Source organism: Ostrinia nubilalis, chromosome 16, assembly GCF_963855985.1.
Source record: "Ostrinia nubilalis chromosome 16, ilOstNubi1.1, whole genome shotgun sequence".
NCBI lineage: Eukaryota > Metazoa > Arthropoda > Insecta > Lepidoptera > Crambidae > Ostrinia > Ostrinia nubilalis.
In genome coordinates, this window is record NC_087103.1 from 13,280,441 (window position 1) to 13,302,452 (window position 22,012).

Consider the following 22,012-nt stretch of genomic DNA (forward strand, 5'->3'; position numbering starts at 1 on the left):
AGATGTTGTGACGTCTCATTTCAACGTAACTCACTATAAAATTAGGCATTATTGTAGAATGATGATGCAGAGAATTGCGGGGGAAATAAAAACCTATGAGTGGATTTGTGACTTACCTTTAAATATGTATAAGCAATATCAAAAACTAACCGAATAATGTATGTGAACAGACAGTGAAATAACACACAGAATGAATTATGCATTCGCAAATGAGGGTTATTCCGTATTCGACCCACGACAAACTCAACCCACTCATTATTTTCCTTACTCAACCCAATTTTGTTCCTTACTCTACCCACAACTAATTTTTAATTTTATGTTCCTTATTCACCCCAAAAACATTCCTAGCTCAACCCATTTTAAAACCACTTAAAAAATATAAGATTTTTATGTACGGTCAGAATAAAAATATATTTTTTAGAAATTTAAGCTCAGTTAATTTTTGTGTTAAGATCGTGCTATTAAATAAAACTACAGGAGTTCTGATACAATAATATATTTGAAAAACGTTTTTCACAAAAGGACACAAATAAAATAATGACTACATGCAATTAGAACTATAACTTTTCATAACAAAACAAAAAGTAGATACATTTTTTTTTAATCTTATAATAAAAATCACAGATTAAAGAGGAACCATAACTTACATAATTTGAATCTAATATAAATCTACTATAAATCCACTATAAATCTTAATAAAAGTATTCATGTGGACGGACAACTAATCCCGCGGTATAAGTTTTGAGCGGTATGATTTGACCAAAGTTTCTTAATTACCTTAAAATTTTATCATATTTTATCAAACATGTAGGTGATATTTTTTTTTTTAAATAAAAATAAATGTACTAGTATGTATTTATCATAATTAAATTTCTGGACAAATAGTAAACGTTGTTTTGCTATCCATACTTGTTTTTGGTATATTTACTTTGGGTTGAGTGAGGAATGCATTTGGGTAGAATAACGAAATTCTGTAATCGGTAGAGCTAGGAATACTAATTTGGGATGAGTGAAGAAATGGGTTGAGTTATCATGGGTCGAATACGGAATAACCCGCAAATGAGGCCGATAATGCTGATGTGGATGACAATTCGGTTTAACGGTCCAGGGACAAATAGGGATGGGTCGTTTAATTAATATTATCGATTTAATTAACAAATACACAATGTCTGTCTCGAATAACTTTATTGATTACTTGTATTGTTTTTATTTACGATGGCACCCAATGCCAAAAGTACAGACAAAATAAGTGATTTTGGGTAGAAATTAGAATGCTGTAAAATTACTAAGGATGAGTTGCATCACCTTATTTTAACCGTAACAATAACAATAACCGGTGATTACCGGTGCTTTTTGTATGGAGTTTGACAGATTTTTGACGTTTCTCAAAGTTAAAGTAAGATAGTGCAACTCGGCCTAAGTTAAATTATTTTTAGCTAAGTTCTACCTGCACGTTTTATCCAAAAACTAATAGTTGTAACTTATTCCACAAGATTCTAATTGAAAACTCTATCATAGAAAGTAATACATATTTAATAGTGAAGAAAGAAGAGGTATGCGAAGAAGTGAACGTAAAAAACACAATGAAATTTTCATTAAATATGTTTTAAAATTAGTCCATTTATAATACTTATTTATCGATATCCTTACGTATGCTGGAGCATCCCTAGACAAAGCGGATATGTTAGTGAAGGCAGGAAGCAGGGCAATATTGGCTGTGGTTTCAGTGCGGATTACAGCAACTGGCTATTAATAACACTGCGTTGGACTGTCTGTTTGTTAATCAGTGAGATGGTTTTGTAAAATCTATACTACAAGGCATACGGAGTAAGTTTTCGGATATTGTGGAGTGGTGCAAGAGTAGTGACATTATGACACTAGTATTAAAATATCTGTGATATTATACGTAAGAGTAGGCGCACACCTTTGATTTTTTGTCGGCCGATAGTTTAGTCGGGCAGTTGATCAGTATGGGCATGTATGGGAGTGCGCACACTACGCCGATTCGATTTGGCCGATTCCTCATACAAATTAAAATCGGGCACAACTATCGGCCAACTAAAAATCAACGGTGTGCGCCTACTCTAACAGTTGTCACTGTAAACACATGTTCACGCGGCGTTTGACCTAATAACAAATATTAAGACGAAATGAATACCTCCTCCATTTTTGAAGTCGGATAAAACACACCCCTCTTATACCTGTAATCCTGCATACTAGTTAAATGCTATAAGTATACCAGTAATATTAAAAACGCGAAAGGCTGTATACATACAAAACTGTTGAACGAATTTTGATGAAGTTGTAATCATAGGTACCTATCATAAGCATGAATATATCTCACAGGTTTATTCTATGATGTCCGCGCGAATGAAGTCACAACACTAACTTGTAAAAAGATAAAGCAGACTGAAATATTCCGTGAATTTGTGAGTTTTTTCAGTGTAAATCTATTTTTGAAGCCCTCTGTATCACAAGTGAAATCTCTAACGGGTTTACCTTTGCGGAAATTAGTCCATAACTCTGCGCTACACTTAAAAGAGGGTGTATCGTAAAGGTCAAGGACTGAAAACTCATTTTCGAAACGATTAACACAACCGAGCCCCTTAAAACTGCAGTTTACACAGTCTAAATTTAGATTAAATTAAAAAAATTGTTTAGTATACAGTCAACAGCACATCAGACTTTTAATTGTTGCAAAATCGTCCCTATTGCAAATAATTATGATACCATATTACCTTACTAATAAAAGTTAGACGTGCGTTGAACAAAGTGACGTTTAGTAATAGAATTGCCGTTTTAAGGCATGTGTGACTTTATTAGTAGGGCTGATTTTTCACTCCTTTGATAACTTTTAACTGAAGAGTAAGTTTGGCACATTGACTGTTACAGTATGGGAAATATGTCAAAATGACAAGGTTATTCTTTATTTTTATTTATTAGGACATACACTAGAAGACAATAAATATTTACAGCGTATTTAAACTTAATCTAATTGCTGTCTTAATTATAGGTTGCCATGGCATATTGCATGCCACACATTTAAACAGTGTCTACTATACTAAAAGAAAAGAGTTTCTTCAGTTAAAAGATATCTGACGATTGAAAAATCAGCCCTTAATGGTATTTAAAACAACGTTACCTTATCAGCAGCTTCTATGTCGCATTTAGCTTCGATAAGCTGTTTGATGATTTCTACGTTGCCTCTGCTAGCTGCCCAATGTATCGGTGCTCGGCCATACTAAAACAAACAACAACAAATAAAAATAATATCGTTCGTTTCAGCCGAAAGACGTCCACTGCTGGACAAAGGCCTCCCCCAAGGATTTCCACAAAGACCGGTCCTGCGCCGCTTGCATCCAGGTACCTCACGCGACCTTCACCAGATCGTCGGTCCACCTAGTGGGAGGCCTGCCCACGCTACGTCTTCCAGCTCGTGGTCGCCACTCAAGAACTTTCCTGCCCCAGCAGCCATCAGCTCTTCGAGCTATGTGCCCCGCCCACTGCCACTTGATTTTAGCGATTCTGCGGGCTATGTCAGTCACTCTGGTTCAAGTCAAACAAAAATAATATACCTACACGAATAATGTGTGGAATTCCAGTAATTTAAATCATTTATTATCATACATTCAGTTATGGCGCTGGAAAACTGTAAAATAATAGAGTGACAGGGAAAATAAAAACAAAAGAAGGTTTTCTGGCACGAAAAAGAAAAAGTTCTTTCTTGCTGGCCAGTTGGCTCAGTCTGACAATAAATACGGTTGAATACCGAAGGTTGAAACTTTTAAAAGAAAAATAATGCATGAGTTAATGTTCGATTTATTGACACTGGCTATCTTTACGCAAATCAAATAAGAGAAAAAAACCATTCGAATTTTTAAATAGGATGTTCGGTGTTGGTTATGAATACTTTCGCCCGTATTCACAAACATTACTATGAGGCCTCACTATGCGTGGACGCACAGGGTGACACATGGACCAATCACAGAGCTCTATTCAACGCTGTGCGTTCGATTTGCTGCTTCACTTAAGCAAGTATCGTTTGTGAATACATTAAATTAAATTACAAGCATTAAGTCCGCCTTATGTACACCGTTCTATGTGCATATAAGTTTTAAATAAAATAAATAAATAAATAAATACGGGCGTAATATCCAAACAGGTAAAATTGATACTCAATATTAAAAATATTTGTGTACGCCTGTAAAATTCTCCAAAGAAACAAAGTCACAAGATATAATGAATCAAGGTTGGCGTTGTAATTGACTCCACGAGCAATTAACTCGGCTGAAGTTGATGTGATATTGAGAACATGATTTCATTAGCACGAGCCAACTAAAAATAGATATTTATTACTGATGCGTACCTATTTTAAGGATGTTACTAAAATTAATTAAAATCTCTTCGTAATTAGATATTTGAGTACATTTTAGAGATCGACTTCTCTACCAAATTTTCCTATTCCTGTTAATAACTTATTATAGTTAATTTTCCTTTGTCTGCTATCGTATGGGTTATGGTTACAAACAAGATTATAATATAGGTATGTACTACCCAACTCGGCGAATTTCGTACCGCCTATTTTCATCAGAAATAATTTAAGATTCGAATGGTGAAAGATTTTTTGAAATCAGTCCAAACAATCAAAACTTTCTACTTTATAATTAGTGTGGTAGATATCAGTACTGAAGTGAGATAGTCAGTTTCAAACCATCCATAATAAATTAAAAATAATTTAATCCTTTTCATTAATAAATATTTCAAACAGACCGTAAAACACAAAAATAGATTGCAATTAATGAGTTTTGTACGGATGCTCTCTTGCGGATACGTTCCAAATATAGCCTGACTGACCTCCCACGGATCCGAAACACCCACGAGGTAACTGGAATTTTAAACCAGTGATATTTCCTAAAGCGTTAGTTTAAATGATAAACTGATGAGGAAAATTTTAAAATATTTAGTGTAAGTTGCACAAGATGTGAGATGACATTGATCTTCCTTTATTTATGATACTTATGCCCATTTTCACCATCAATCCCTAATTTTTAAGTGACCCCTATGGTAACACATAACAGGAATTTTGTTTTCATAGAGATCACTTAAAAATTAGGGAGAAAAGGTGAAAACGGGCATTACTCTTTTAAAAATGAGGAGATCCGTAAACGATCTAAAGTCTCCTAAGATCCGTAAGCAACAGATTAGTAAGCTGAAGTGGCAAAGAACAGAGCACAGCATGCAGAACTGATAGAAATCATTGGGGGAAGCATAATCTTCAGCAATAGACAAATAGACGTTCTGTGGCTATAATCATTCTATACAAACGCGCAAGTAAGTACGACGTGTACGACCCACTAACGCCCCGCGTAGGCCCCTATAACGAAGTCGAACCTTGACTTTGAACTCCTCCTATGTTCTTCTGATTAGTTTCATTGCGGGTCCAATGACAGTTTAACTTTCCCCCGGGACAAACTTGACATTCACTGGTTGGGTTTTTATTGGCGGCCAAGCTGTGGATCCTGGCTACACAGGAGTTGCAGCGGTGGGAATGAGAGGTGGGAATAGTCCCGTAGCGCCCCGCAGCAATGTGACAATGCCGCCTGGGCGCTACTCTGAAACGCTGTTTACTAGTGTTTACGTAGTTTCGGGTCTATCTGTCACCGTCGCTCATGCTGGCATCTCTCTTCGTGTGAGAGGTATGGCAACATTCGAAACTTCAGATGACGTTTTTCGGAGTAACCCAGCTGTTGTTTGCAATGTACTCACGTTGTTCCTGCAGTTGACATCCGTGGGCCTGAGCAACGCCTCCCTGACGGCTGCGGGCTCGTTCTTGATCACAGCCTCGTGCAGAAGTAAATCGTTCTGCTGCACACGCGACCGACCCTCCGTCATCTGTAACAATGGTATACCTAGTCTGGTCGCTGAGCACGTAGAATTTTGTCCATTGACCCCAGGCTACCCATCCTTATCGCTCGCGCGTAATTATATTGCTGTCGCGACTATGCGACGGGCGCCCTCAGTGAGTGTGCGAGCGCAACAACAACATAATTACGCGCGAGTGATAAGGATGAGTAGCTTGGGGTCATTGGACAAAATTCCACATGCTCAGAGACTGTACTATAGGCTGATAATAATGAAGTTGAAGAAATACCCTATTAGGTAGGTATGCCAGGTCTATCGTATGGCGAACTTAGATATTGCCATCGAAAAGCACCTTTCGTTATTTGTGACAATTTGCTCCTTATTTGAGATGACTTAATTAACGAGAAAAAACTATTCTCTTTAAGTTTAAGGAACATATCCTCAAAAACGTGCCAGCTCTACATACGGTAAACTTCAGCAATTAAATGCTTAAGTGGACTTGACTCTACTCGAGTGGAAATTTAAGGCAGTTTAGGACGAAACTTCGCTTCATCGGATACGGGCTATGCCAAAACACTGAACTATGTATTAGTACAGTGGTTCCCAAAGTTGTCTGGGCTTTGACTCATCTAATACAAGTTCCCAAATTCGGGACCCACCTATAGGAAATTTCGCCCGCTGCCCCGCGGTTGGATCGGTGGTGTGTCGTTCTACTGGCAGGGCCCACTCAATGTTCGCTCGCGAAGTTTGGGAAACTCTGTATTAGTAGATAAGTAGGTAATTTATGTTCTCAGTATTAAAAAATCCAGTATCAATAAAATCTACTTATAGTTATGGTAATTGTCATCTTCTGGTATTCTCGTATCCACTTTGATCGTTATTTTAGTAAAGGATCGATTTCGATCATGTGCTTATAGAAATATGAATTTTGGGCATTACAAATAATAGAGAACAAAACAGCAGTCATGATAATGCTAAAATAATGACAGTTTGAAACACAATTTTCAAACTTTTTCAAATCAATTCATGACCTATGTGTATGAGAGCTGACTACACATGATTATACTAAATTGGACAATGTCATGACAAACACTATTAACAATTTTACTGGGAATCTGATTGAACTGACACAGTTATACTTTAAAATTACATTAAAAAGCTTTTGTAAAGTTTGATTCGATGAAAAAGCTTTCCATTAGACTCTCTAACTCTTTGTTAATATTAAAACATTATTTACGCGTGTTATGCGAGCTCTATGTACCTCGGTTCTACGAATGATTGGATGATGTCCATCCAATCATTCCGCTCAGCCCGGCTTTGAGCTTCAGTCAAAGACTTAGATTTTATAAGGTTAGTTAAGTTGAATTGTAATTGAAAATAAAATATGTTTTTTTCGCAAAAGCTCTCGGATAGAGTGTAACTCGCGAAAGTTTCTTTCAGATTGTTTATTTATCAGTTGGGTTGTGATACCTTGAGAAATAAAAAGTGCCTTAGGGCCTTTTTACATCGCTACTTTTTGCAGCGATACAAATGCGATTCAGTCGCGATACAGCATTGATACAGTCGCAAAGGCGCCGAGCTGCAAAGTCGCAATGTGTAAACGGCAGCGTTTGGATTTGAGACGACAATTTTTTTGATCATCAAACGAGTGACAATGATTTCTGTGACAAAGTGAAGCAATGGGATTGGAATAGGTTTCATAAACAAAAAAAAATCTGAATATTCATCATGCAAAAAAAAAAGTAAACCACGAAACGGTTTGGTTCGAAAAACAAATCACAGTTAGCTTAAATTACAGAGATCATTAAGCTAAATCCTTGTAAATGTGTATTGTAGTAAGTATATTATGTATGTTTCCCTATTATTTTCTCTACACGTGTCTGAGGAAAGCCCCATTGTCTTTCAGGGAAAATGGCTGACACAATACAATAAACGGGAACAATTGATTATATTAGACATGCCAACAATGTATTGTTATAATATGGTGCCAAAAATAATGAACGAAGAATAGCAAACATGAGTTCTCTCATAAAATATAATAAAGGTACGAGGTAAATATGACGGCACGTCAACTTAAACACTGTGGTCTCTATGTGGTGGTAATAAGGGCGAATTTGCAACAAATATGTAGGTATAGTCTGATGTAGGATTGTAGGTAGGTACTATCTCTTCTCAAGACCCTGAACTTCCATACTCCTTAATTTGAGATTTCACTCAACTTTTAATGACATCCGCCCTCTCAAGGATATCAAGCGAAAATTTAATTAGCTAATTATACTTCCCGCCTATTAAGTATATTTTGAGTGGATTTATAAATAGACTTAAATATGGGACCGCTTAAGAGTCAATATAAATCTTTGAAGGCAGTCTTCGAAGAAATTAAGCATAATTTGGGGGTTTTTGAGGACATCATAACTTTACGTAGTAGGTAGGTATATTTTTATATAGATCAGAATTTTCAATACTTGCAAATATCTTAAATTGACAAAATCTATACCTACTAATATCTAAGATACTTAAAATTATAAAGCTGAAGAGTTTACTCAGGGAGTACTGTTTTCCGTTCTGAAAAAATATTTTTGTGCTGGCTAGCCCATTTATCGAGTAGGTAAGCCTTTAGGCCATATAACATCACCCTATAGCCATTAGGGGTGGAAGAGTAAAGAAAAAATGTTGCAAAAACGGGAAATATTATTATATTTTCACCAGCTAGTAAATAATAATAATATTTCTCGATTCGTTTGTTAATTTCGTAAATACGCGTGGGAAGATTCACACGTGTAGGTACCCTAATGAAATATGTCGAAATACTGAAAACGTGTTTCGCTAAATTTTATTTTAGATTTATATTGTTAAATCAACAACATGAGATAAGCAAGGTAATTACGTGTTTAATAAATACAAAGTATGATGTTATAACATAATATGAAAAATAAAGTTTTACCTTCAGACGGATTTTCAATTTCAGCTTTGTTTGGAGAGTAGACACTGATTTGATGATTTTTAGCAGGGAACCACTAGTATGTCTAGTTAGGAATATTCCCAAAGAGAACCAAAATATTATAAAAACATTTTATAACAACTTTACACTTTAATTGAAGCAAAAGGGATCAACCAATTTTCTTTATTTTATTTTTTTCATTTTTCTTTCAGGCGAGAATTCCAGATTTTTATACCTAGGTAAGTGTACTCTGTAACCCCGCAGAATCGCTAAAATCAAGTGGCAGTGGGCGGGGCACATAGCTCGAAGAGCTGATGGCCGCTGGGCAGGAAAGTTCTTGAGTGGCGACCACGAGCCGGAAGACGTAGCGTGGGCAGGCCTCCCACTAGGTGGACCGACGATCTGGTGAAGGTCGCGGGAGGTGCCTGGATGCGAGCGGCGCAGGACCAGTCTTTGTGGAAATCCTTGGGGGAGGCCTTTGTCCAGCAGTGGACGTCTTTCGGCTGAAACGAACGAACGAATGAAGTGTACTGGCAACCCTGGCTAGTTCATTACTTATGGACTGTTGAAGGCTGTTTGCAGATACCCTGTTAATTGCATTCAATAGTCGTTGTTATTGCTCATCACGAACTTAGCTTCAGCTTTGGTTTCTATTTATCATTATTTGATTCTGCATAATATGCAGATTGTATACCATTTTTAGACCAAAATTATTGTCAATTTTCAATCATTAGTTTAATACCATCAATATGCCATAGTGATATGTGTTATGAACTTAGTTTTGTCTCCTCGATCATGATAGAATTGTCACGTTTTCACGTAAAAACTGGCATATTTATTTATAAAATCAATGTAAAATTCTTTAGATAGATGATTTAGATAACCATTCTTCCATTCATCCATTTCCAGGATTCCATTCGGTTGCTAAGGTACTAAAACAGTATCTGGAAGTTCTGGAACAAAAGAGGGTCGACATAAATTCTAGTTGTCAGAAAAATACCATCATAATAACTATTGTCACCAGACTGCATTCATTCCTAAGAATAATTACTCTTTGGTACTGAAATTAACTTCTGTCGTAACGACTAGCGCTGACACATTTTGTTCTCTCTTTCCTACCTATTGTCCCCGACTCTACCATTATCCAGTTCCAGACTCCTTGCATTTATTACCGCCTGGTACAATTATTTCAAAGGTTCATTGTTTTATGAATATTTCATGACATTAAAGTTTGTTATATTCTAACTTATTCTAACTGTTCTAATTTAATTATGTTATTGTTTCAGCTCTCGGAAACAATATTACTAACTTAAATTATTATTCCAAGTTTCGCTTATCTGACATAGTTTCTAGACTGATGATAATCAACTCAAAGTTAAGTTATTTATGGGATTTCTCGTACCTATATTACTTTCAATGAAAAACAATATTAAGCTTTACAATACAGCTAAGATACTGGTACTTACTGAAATATAAACCATCATTTTGTTTTAAAGCTTCGAATTTAAGAAATAATAGCTATTCTTCTATCCTATAGCAATATTATAAAATTCTGAGCATGTAGGTAGTAACTTTAAGGATCCTAAACCAAGACGGACTCTATGATTCTAATAGATTGCCTGATAAGGAACGTGCACTCATGTATTGTTTATGTTGCTACACCCTACGGGAATCGAACCCAGAACCTCTGAGTTAAGAGTTTTAACTCTGGATCAAAGAGGTTAAGGTGACAAATTAAGTAAGGCTGAGTTTCACCATCTTACTTTAACAGTAACTTTAACAATAATCGGTGTTTCTTACATGGAGTTTGTTAATGTCACTTTAAATTATGGTGTAGGTGTAGTGAAGGTTAAACGGGCGTTACTTATTTGTATTCATCAAACAGTTCAGAGAATTTGCCGATTATTCCCTATAGCGAAATATTCATAAGTCTGACAGCTGATTGACAGCCTATTAGTCTTTAAAGAGCTTTGCGGAAAATTATTTTGCAAATTATTGCGTTGTTTCTTTCTATTAGGTATAAGTATATAACACACCTAAAGGAAAACAAGCCACAAATTTAAAAGGGCTCGCGCACACGGCTGACTTTTTTTCAGTATGTTTCTCCATAGATAAGAATAAGTACTACGTTGTGTCTGTTTTAGAGATGAAACGGATATCCGGTAACTATCCGGTAGGCCGGATATCCGGCCTATTTCTACTATTCGGCCGGATACCGGATAGTAACTCACTATCCGGCCGGATACCGGATAGTAACTCACTATCCGGCCGGATACCGGATATTAAAAAACTACGACAATTTCCTATAATAAAATGAAATACATTTAATCTTTGAATTAAATATCAATAAAATGGCTTAAAGTAATGACGGCTTTTATTTAAAGTCCAAAAAGTTAAAAAAAAAAAACATATTAAGGCCTTTCAAAAAACTAATTTCTTTTTCTAGGCTTTTCACTCTAATGACGAAAACATTAATAGTAAATATCTGTTAATGTCGAAATATTGCCAAATAAAACAAGCGATCTTTTTTTCACTGATGATCTGATGACATGATGCAGTTCAGCCAGATTACGCAGCGAGTAATTTAATTTTAGCTATTCAATCAAACACTCACGATGGCAACCGAAATCACCCGAATTGATCTGCCCCCTCGTCGCCCCTAGACGAGTGGCAGTCTGACATTCTATTCGGACGGATTCGATTTTCGAAAAGTGCGACTTGTCCAGTCTAATAGACCCACTGATCGCGTTCGAAGCACCTGTGCGGCGCAAAACTCGTTACGACATGCAACAAGACAATGGGCCAACTATCCGGCCGCCGGATATCCGGCTATCCGACCTAGCAGCTCGCCGGATATCCGGTATCCGGTATCCGGCCAAACAACTATCCGTTTCATCTCTAGTCTCTTTTTCTCTTTATAAAAGTGTAAAGATGAAGATATAATTGGTCGGCCGTTTGGTGTAGTGGTTCGAAACGGACTATTATTCCGGAGGTAGCGGGTTCGATTCCCGCACAGTACAAACATTTGTGTGCATGAACATAATATTATTTGTTTGTACTGGACTGGGTGTTTTCAATCTATACTTATAATAAATCTGTAGAGAGGTCAATTCTGTACATTAAATATATTTTCAAAATAACTATCAGGGGGTGATTAGTGATCGATACTGATGCCAAAAATGCAATCAGTAAAATTTTTGTCTGTCTGTCTGTCTGTCTGTCCGTCTGTATGTTCCTTATAGAAACAAAAACTACTCGACGGATTTTTACGAAACTTGGTACAATTATTCTTCATACTCCTGGGCAGGTTATAGTATACTTAGAAATTCCCACGGGAACAGGAATTAACGGGAAAATCCTTTTGTAAGAAAAATCTAAACCGCTTAAGTTAGACGCTTGAAATTTGGCATGTAGGTACCTTAGTAAGCTTAAAGCTTAGTTACAACAAGTGATTCCCGAATTTCCCACGGGAACGGGAATTAGCGGGAAAATCCTTTTGTATGAAAAATCTAAACCGCTTAAGTTAGACGCTTGAAATTTAGTATGTAGGTACCTTAGTAAACTTAAAGCTTAGTTACAACAAGGAATCCCCAAAATTCCCACGGGAAAGGGAATTAGCGGGAAAATCTTTTTGTTTGAAAAATCTAAACCGCTTAAGTTAGATGCTTGAAATTTGGCATGCAGGTACCTTAGTAAACTTAAAGCTTAGTTACAACAGGATATTGCAAAATTCCCACGGGAACGGGAGTTAGCGGGAAAAAACATTTGTATGAAAAAATCTAAACCGCGTAACATAGATGAAGGGGGTAAAACGGGATCCACGCGTACGAAGTCGCGGGCGGCCGCTAGTGTATAATAAGTATGTATTTACAAAAAAAAGTATTTAAGTATGTTTATATCCGTTGTCTAGTACCCATAGTACAAGCTTTGCTTAGTTTGGGACTAGAAGCGCAGTGTAAAATGTCTAAGGATATTTATTATTATTTATATACTTGTCACGGTGACAAAAGACACCCGTGCGCGCGAGCCCTTAATATTAATTTTATTTATTTCTTAGATTGATTATCACTTAACATAGACAGACAGAGTTACTTACTTTATGGTAGTATGGATCTTCTTACATGCTGTCAACTGTACATAAAATACGACGTAATTTTTCTCCAACAGTAAATTCAGTAGGTATACAAAATATGACTGTATTACATCAAAACTACAATGTTTTATCTCTTCCCAGAATGTACAGACGACAGCATATTAGGCTATACATTTTCATTGCAAAATAGTCCCTATTACAAACGACATAAGATCCTAAAGTGTGATTGTAGGTACCCTCGCATCCAATCGTGAAGAATTGACATTTATCAGCTTCAAGGGGCACAAATCTGATGACATCGTTGACATTCTGACGCCTGGATAAAACTAGCGTGACAAATAGATAGTTAGCGGTAAGGATGTGATGCACTGATATCGATGAAATGGCTAAGTATTCTGATCTTGAACTGATAAACTATGTATGTATATTCATTTATCATTCTTACCTAGTGAGAAAATCATTGTATTCGGCTCCTAAAATTGGTCCACTTCACTATTTTCGCCTGATAGCCAGATTTTAAAATCAACTCATAAAGTCGGGCATTTTCTACGATTCCCTTTCTTTCTAGCAATAAACTCCCTCGTCAGCACCACAAACATTCACTCCTCAATGTACATAGTTTAAAATATAGTGCAAGAGCTCTGAGATCTTCAATGAATAATTATTTTTCTTTTTTTGTTCCATGAATATTTTCACAGGGAAAAAAATATATCTTTTACGGAACTTCTTTTATCGATACTTTTCTATCGAGTTCAACCACATCCCTAGCAAGGGTTGAGGCTTTGTGTCGGCTTATAAGCTTTGGAACAACGATATTATTCTGAGCGATTTCCTCATCTGCCTCGGATGGGTTTGCATACCCTGGCCTTGCCAATCACCCGGGTAATCAATTTAAGTCAATATGTGAACAGCTTTGATAGTTTCGATCCTTTGAATTCAAAGCCGAATTTGTTAAGTAACCTCATTTTGATAATGGTATTTCAAACCCAGTTAATATTTTGTTGAATCACGCGATTCTAAATTACTAAGAACTTAATTACTTACGATATGAAAGAGATTTTCTTCTTTGAAGGAAGGAAATTAAATGGATTTAGATTTGTAATAAAGTGTGCAAATAACTTATTTAATTGCTTGTAGATTGAAATATTTAATATAATAACTTTATGGAGCTGCCATAGATGTAGCTTAATTTTAAGTTACCATCTCTCTCATAACTTGAGTAAGGACGACATTTTATTAGAAATAGAAAATTTCACGAGTAGTAGGTAAGATCATAACAATCTGGCCGGATTCGACCAAACTTTTATCCGAGAATAACTCCAGCCCCCCTAGACAAAACGCACTTTTTGATCGAATCGAAAATCGAATCCGTCAAAACTCCATACAAAAAAGGGGCTTTTCGACCACTTGTCGACTGGTTTGCGATTATAATTTGCACTTTGTCTAAACCCACTGGTATAACTGACACATTGACAGTTTCAGTATGGGAAATATGTCAAAATGTCGAATAAATGACGATTTATTCTGAGATTAATATTTACTCTTGTTTGGTCGATTCCACCCTAAATCGTGCATAATATGTCGTGTAAGTTTAAAACGTCCGCGTCCTCACTACCAGAGTATCTAAGACGCTTTTGTTGAAAATGCTTTCGAGAATAAACCTTTGACGCGAGTAAGCGCTCTGCCTCGCGGCTAAATGTAGGTAGGTACAACCCTTGCTTCTGAGATGTGCCTTGCAAAACTAGCATCATCACTTTGCTATAGCTAATGTTAGTATTTCCGATTTATTTAAATGTTTCTGTAAACAAGGCAAGGATCCTTGCCTTTGAGATAAGTAAGCCTTCCAAAACTTAAATCGACTTTTAAATGTTAAGTGATCGTGATTTTTTTTCAAGAATTCGGGTTTTCAATCAATAAAAGCTTTTTTGAAGCTTATTCCGCCTTCATACCGAATATCATGTCATACACAGGACAATATTATAACGTCTGCTTAGGCTGAATTGAATTAAGCAATGAATCTTTTAAAATAACTTTAACTATAAGAGTTTATTTATTACATTTCTTGTTCCCGCCTTTAAGAGTATCTACATGTTAAGATTGTAAATAAGTAGACTTACAAAACACAATTGCTGTGATCACAGTCTCCCTGAAGATAATCTTATCAAGTATTTGCCGTACTCCGTCTGTTTACAATTAATCCGGTTGACCTCACCAAAGAGAACTGCCGAGAGCAGCAAAAACCAGTAAGTTCACAACCGACATAATAACAGTGGTAATACTATAGCATTGTATTATGAATCCCTAAAAGTTAATAGTAAAGTAGAAAAGTAAATTACTTACCTACTTAAGTACGACAGACACTACCCTATCAATGTTATACCTGCTAATTAAGTAACTAACTGATCATCTTTGGTGTTTTTTAAGCCGACTTTAACTTCTTAGCCTCTTTTAAGCGTCCTAATTCTTTTCAATTTTGCAAGCGAGAAAAATTAGCCAAATAAAAAACTAGCTCCCTGCGATGCTCCCTTGAAACGGCACCTACCAATTGGCCCGGAGCTAAGTTACACATAAACGCTCCGCCTTTGAAACACAAGGCTAGCAACGTATACAGATGTTTACGTTAATCTGCTATGCGCTTGTGTTTGGTTTGTGAATTTCAAAGCAACGGAAGAATATGCCTTGGCTTAATCTCTTTCCTTCGTCACTTTGAGTTTGTGTGATCCATACGAGATTTACTGGGATTATGTATGAGTGAGACTATGTATTTTATACAAGGTAAGCGAAAGTTGGGTAAAGAAATATTTCCAGCACGATATTTATTCCGGAAAAGCAAAATAGTTTTCTATAGGTTACTTAATGGTGTTAGCTTAATTATGGATTTTGTGATTTTATTATGAATTAGCTTCTAGCCGCGTAGTTTTGTTTTGTCACGAAAACTTATCACGCAGGTATGAACTTAACTCCGGAACACGCAGCGTGGGACGTCCACCTACAAGGTGGACCGACGACATCGTAAAGGTAGCAGGGAAGCGCTGGACGCAGGCCGCTACCAATCGATCAACATGGAAAGCATTGGGGGAGGCCTATGTTCAGCAGTGGACGTCCTATGGCTGAAATGATGATGATGATGTAATAAACTCAATGAAAGCATTTAATTTATTACCTAAAACATGATAGTATGTTACATATCTATACCATGAGGAATGATGTGTTATCCTTCTAAACTTTTGTGCCATATTCCTGTGCCTTTATGGTTTATTTTTGCGACAAAAGCCTAGTTTGATCTAAGTACGCTTTTCACCCCATTAATTTTATATACCCAAAAACTGGTTTAGCGATTTAGGCGTGACTTAGTTTGTATATAAAATCTTATCGTTGTAATATCGTTCTTAACCCTTAATTAGTCGCATGGGGTCAAAGCAATTTCGGATTCAAAAATGAAGCACTTGGCGCGGCCCGATTTCCTCCGCGCCCCCAGTAGCTTCATAAAACACGTCTTAGTTTGTATTGTGATAGCGACTAATTCACGGGAGTGGAAGGATGCGTCGCTGCGCTCTTGAGTGGTGACCCCATGCGAGTAATTACGTAACTTTTTTGGAAGAGGTACGTTTTTTGTTTTATGTATTTATTTTGTGTATTATGAATAATATTTGTGTTATTGTATATTCAGTGAATAAATGTTTGTTATAAATGTGTTTTTACAGCTCTAAACAATAAAAATATTGATAAATTCAGTTTTACTACTACTTTGTCTTTTTTTTTCAGAGTTAGTAGAGATAGGAAAAAATAGCAAATTGTGCAATGATTGGAAGATGTTTTTGATGAAGAAGAAGTTGGAGGGTCGAGTTCTGAGCCAGAGTTAGATGAAATAACAAAAAGTGATCATGATAGCGCTAATGAGATCGAGCAATCCTCCGCACAATCAAGTGAATCGAAAATGCAAGAAATGTACAAGATTTGTGTGCAATGATCACTCTGAAATATACTGTCAACAGTGTAACAAGAATGATTCGGAGAGTTCCTAAAAAATACTAGTATTACCTTTGATCTCAGTATACCTAAGTACAAATTGTTAATTATTGACAATTATTTTAATTTAGCTTGTTTTTGTATAATTAGTAAGAAATTCATGTTATTACCCATAGATATTAAAGAATAAATAAAGCATTTTTATAATAATATAGTTTCATTTACTTATAAATTTCAGTATGTATTAAAAACTACTCATACAATTTGGGGTCATCTGTGACCCCTTGCGAGCAGTTATGTAAGATTCTTTATGCGAGTAATTAAGGGTTAAGCCCGGTCCATCAAATATTTTTAGATAACAAAAACAACCTTGTTCTTCTGTTCAAACACCGCCTACTCCTTTTATTTTAGTCAACTGTCTTCCGGGTTGTCTGAAAGATTTCGCTCCGTAACTTTTTGTATATCTTTTATATTGCCTTGTCAGGGTTGCGTATAGTGACCCATTTACTATCATTTCAAATGGCTTTGGATCTATCACAAAGCTCTGTACGGCAAACAGTCAAATATAGTTACACTTGTCCCAAAGCGCTGCGATCGATGTTATTGCTCCCGATGCACTCGCATGGCCAATGCGATGGATCATTCAGTCTCGGCTGAGAGATATTGCTGCACTCGGCCATTTGGCGTATATTCTGCCACCTCGACCATACCTATAGATATCTTGCTTGCCAAATCCAATATCGGATGATAGGACTAAAGGTGCCGCTACACTCAGGCAGCCAGTAAATATCCACTTCTGCTTAAATGAGGTCACAAGCGGCTAGATTCAAATCGTTCTTTTTGCTTAGTATTGGACAAGAATAGTCAAGGGCAAGAGGTTAAAAAAATCAGACCACAGATCGACCCTGAGACTCAGATTTGGCTATTCAAACACATACTCGTATGTTAACAAAATGTATCTACTCTAAAAATCCATTAGGGAAGTGAACTTTGTTAACAAAGATGTTAAAAAATAATATGTAGTAAGTAACTTCTCTTCTCTAATTAGCCTCTACAATTTAGTTAGAAGATCTAGAATTCTAGATGATTCAACATGAGAGCTAAAAAGCTTTCATTAATACAGATTAAAGTAACTACACTCCTAAGTTATCTCAAAGCAATCGAAAGCTGTCCATTCTTCAACAGAGCAAACCGTCGAAGTAACTTCTTTCTTTTCCCAACAATCCAAGTTTGCGTCAAAAACTACTCGGCGCGATCGAAGTACAAACAAAGCTAGCACTTGAACTAAGTCTAGGAAGGCAGAGGCGTTACCTTTAGTATCACCAAGCGAAAGAAAGAGTTTTTGCGACTCTATTTTCTAACCAATCTGATCACCACCACTGTAGTGGAAAAATTGTGCCTTGTTGAAAAACCTCCAATTATTTTCAATCAACTGAAAATTTAATTTTTTAGGTCCTTTAACATTGATGAGATAGGTAGATATAGTAAAAGGATATGGGACTGGCATTAGTAATTAAGTTGGAATTAGTATTAGCATTTAGTTACTTCCACTTTTACTATAGACATTTAGACATCATGCATCAGGAAGATAAAATGTGAACAAGGAAAACGTTTACTATAAGACGGCAGATAACGAATTGTGTTGAAACAAATTCCTACTGTAAGAGGACACTACTTAGATATAGGTATCTACAGTTTCAAGAATCAGCACTGATACAAGGCTTCGTAGGTAGATAGAAAAATAAGAGAGGCTGTTTTTAAAACACCGCTGTTAATTTAGCGCAGCTATTCAAGCATCTTGAAGTAATGTTTCCAATCGTTGATCATTCTCTGGAGTATTTGTTGATTAAAATGTACTTATAAATCAAGGTCACATAAAATTGTATATATTTTAAAAACAAGATAAGAAATTGATTCATGAATCAAATTAATTAATTCTAGTATTATCGGCATAAAATGTTTATAATATCCTTGAAATGAAACTAACTTATATTATTACTCGCAGATTCAGAAAATGTTTAGGTTTAGGTAGCGTCTACTAGCTGAAAGGAAAATTAATAAATACCTAGTCTGCTACAAAAAAATATGAATTTAATAACGATCAAATATTTTTTTCAATAAAGTTAAATAAGACTCTCATCTTATAGGTACGATCTAGATCTTTGACTATTAGAGATGGAATTTTATTACTTTTTAACGCCAATTTATTCTCATACGGAACCTCCAGTAATAGCCAGTTTCACTTTGCGAAGTTTTTAACGTTTTAATCACGGAGAGATTCTTTGCATTTTAACGTTCTCGTCTCTACAATTTTGCTTGATTATTTTTCGCAGCTTAAAGTTGAGCGGTGGCTTTATGGCGGTAGTTATTCCTGCTTTTGTTTTGTTTAATGGTGACATTTATCAGAGGTTATGGGCTAATGCTGCGGTATTTTTGAGGATTTGTTGTTTAAAAGGCTGTTGTCATTTTACCTATAGGGGTACTTACCAAAAATTTATTTACATGACTTCTAAAGGTACTGAAAAATTATTTAAAAAAATTACAATGACAATCCAATCTTGTTTCAATACCTAAGTTCAAAAAAGTATTTGCACAATGGTTACAAGAAGCCCTTAAAGTAGGCGTAGTTTTATTCACAAGTCACTTTTCTGTATAAGCAGTAGTTAGGTACTTATATGAACATTATGGGGCTTATAACAACAAGTTAAACGGGCGTTACACTTATTTAAATTGACATTTAGTATGGAAATATAATTTTAAACACGTGTTTAACGTCTAAGTTTTTTGTAGCTTAAAATTAAAATGTTAACATGGCATCCAGAATTTTCTAGTTAAAAACTAAACCACGAAACTTACATATAGCATTTTCACTCGTTTTTTATCCAGTTCATTTGGCATTCGCAGTCATTTGCAGGTGATATTCCTCCCAAGGGAAATTGGACTGTATCTCATCTAACTAGGGCTCACTTTCCGGCAGTAATTTGGAGGTGTCATACGAGTTTTAATCAAGTGTGCCCTCAGGACATTGTTCGAGAGAGAAGTTATGACGTTGCATAATTCAGGGCGCATTTTATATTTGGGACATGTTTTTTTAATGGTATTCATTAAAAATATGTAATGCTAACACTGGCAGCTTCAAAAGGGTATTCAAATAAACGAGACGGAACCTTAACAAAAATACTTATTAGGCCTAACTATTAAAATTATGACTTTGGTCCATCTTTAATGTCTCAAACTAAGCGATGAGAATTACGTTGAACAATAAATGTACTAACAAAATGCGTACAATATGCTAATATGTATCATTATATCCTAAGTTACAAATGTTCGCGTAAAATAATGGTGAGAATCCACATGCAATATTCGTACTGAATATTTGAATTCAAACACCGTCTTTAGGGCTACAAGTGTTAAAATCTAATAAAGGTTTGAAGGATTGAAGTCTATTGGTGCTCGTAAATATAAATATACTAGCTGTGCCCCGCGGTGTTACCCGCGGTGAAACGTAGCCTATGTGCTAATCAAGGGTGTCAGCTAAATCCATACCAAATTTTACTTAAATCGCTTCAGCCGTTTAGACGTTAAGAAGTAACAAACATACACACTAACAATCTTTTGCCTTTGTAATATTAGTGGGGAGATATTATTAAAATGTTTGAAATATTACTCTTTTCGGTTCACTTAATTTTCATATTGCTTTCTGAATGCCAATATAAAGAAACTAAAAAAGAAATGAATGTCTACGTTTGTATTTACTTTCATAAAAAACATTCAGTCTGAGAAAATTCCATTCGGCGACTAAAATTTTCCTGTTCATTTCAGTCTCCATTGCTACTTCGTAGCTAGAGCCGCTATAGGGCGTGTAATTTCCTTCACTCGAGTTGAGATGGCATGCTGGATCAGCTGAAAAATTACAATTTGAAGCGTACCTACATTGAAATAAAGATCAAAGTTAAATGAATGTAGAGCATATAGAGCATAAAATGCAAATGTGGAGCTTAAATGTAAGCTCAGAGGAGAGCTGACGCTTACTTTATGACTCTACAGCTATTTTTGAGCAGGCTGAAGTATATTGGCGTAAATTAAAATTAAGTAGAAGATTACATGAAAGGGAAACACTAACCCCAGTTTGTGAATTATTTTCTGAACTTTTCTTATTAAGTTCATACTTAAGTAGAAGATGAGCACGCTCGATTCATAAATATCAATTTGTAAACCAGGCAAAAAGCCCACATACTAAAATTACCCAATACTGGAAGCCTTCAATTACTGGTTATCATTGTTAGGCGCAGACCACCGACTATTAGTTGGCCGTTAGTTTGATCGATTTTCAATTTGTATGAAGAATCGTCCGATACCAAATCGGTGTAGTGTGCGCACTTCCATACACGTTCATACTGATCAACAGCCCGGCCCAACTATCGGCCAACTAAAAATCGGTGGTCTGCGCTCAGGCTTAAACTAGATTCTGACTTACAGATGCAGGGAAATACGCAAATTATTGCCTATTTGCCCAACCAGATCTCATCATTATCAAGTCATTAAGTCTCCACTGCAGGAGCACGGCCCTCTAATTTAACAGGGCAAATGGAGGATGTCGCCTCCCATTGACTTTACTCTCCATGAATGGTAATTCCATTGATTGTGTAGCACGGTTACAAACATTCATTCATTCTTTAATTTATTCATTGCTTGACTTGGTTACACAGAGATATTATAACAATTAATTTACCAACGCATGAACCCTGGCCGTTTCATATGAAAATGCGTACGTTCTACGTACGGTGTAAGTGAATTATTTTTGCGAATTGAACGTTGACCTCATAGCAGAGGTAATTAATTACACAATACTTATATTATGCGCGTTCTTCATATATTATGGCCTTTTTAATCTGTCTAAGTACTCAGCGATTCTATCAAAAGGACTGTCTTTTGGGACAAGTTTTGTAAAAAATATAATGATATTTAGGTCTTTAGGTTTTTTTAGGAATAAGTACACAGTTATTATTGCTTCCCTATTTTCTTCTGGTTAACTTATAGATTCGGGCTCAACGACAATTTTTATTTCTCTTTTGTCCATAGAATAGGTAACACTCGATTGTCCATAAATATAAAACTAAATCGAATTACAGTAGGAAGTGGACCCG

At 35.9% G+C, this 22,012-nt stretch overlaps 1 protein-coding gene across 1 annotated transcript in view; it reads right to left on the minus strand.

The window, feature by feature from the left end:
* LOC135079563 (ankyrin repeat domain-containing protein 50-like) overlaps nt 1-22,012 on the minus strand; it is a 42,591-nt gene that overhangs the window by 15,643 nt on the left and 4,936 nt on the right. Inside the window, exons 2-3 of the mRNA XM_063974214.1 lie at nt 5,767-5,892; nt 3,143-3,241 (exon numbers count right to left, since the gene is read on the minus strand). Of these exons, the coding sequence (XP_063830284.1) occupies nt 3,143-3,241; nt 5,767-5,892 (225 nt within the window). The remainder of the gene's footprint in view (nt 1-3,142; nt 3,242-5,766; nt 5,893-22,012) is intronic.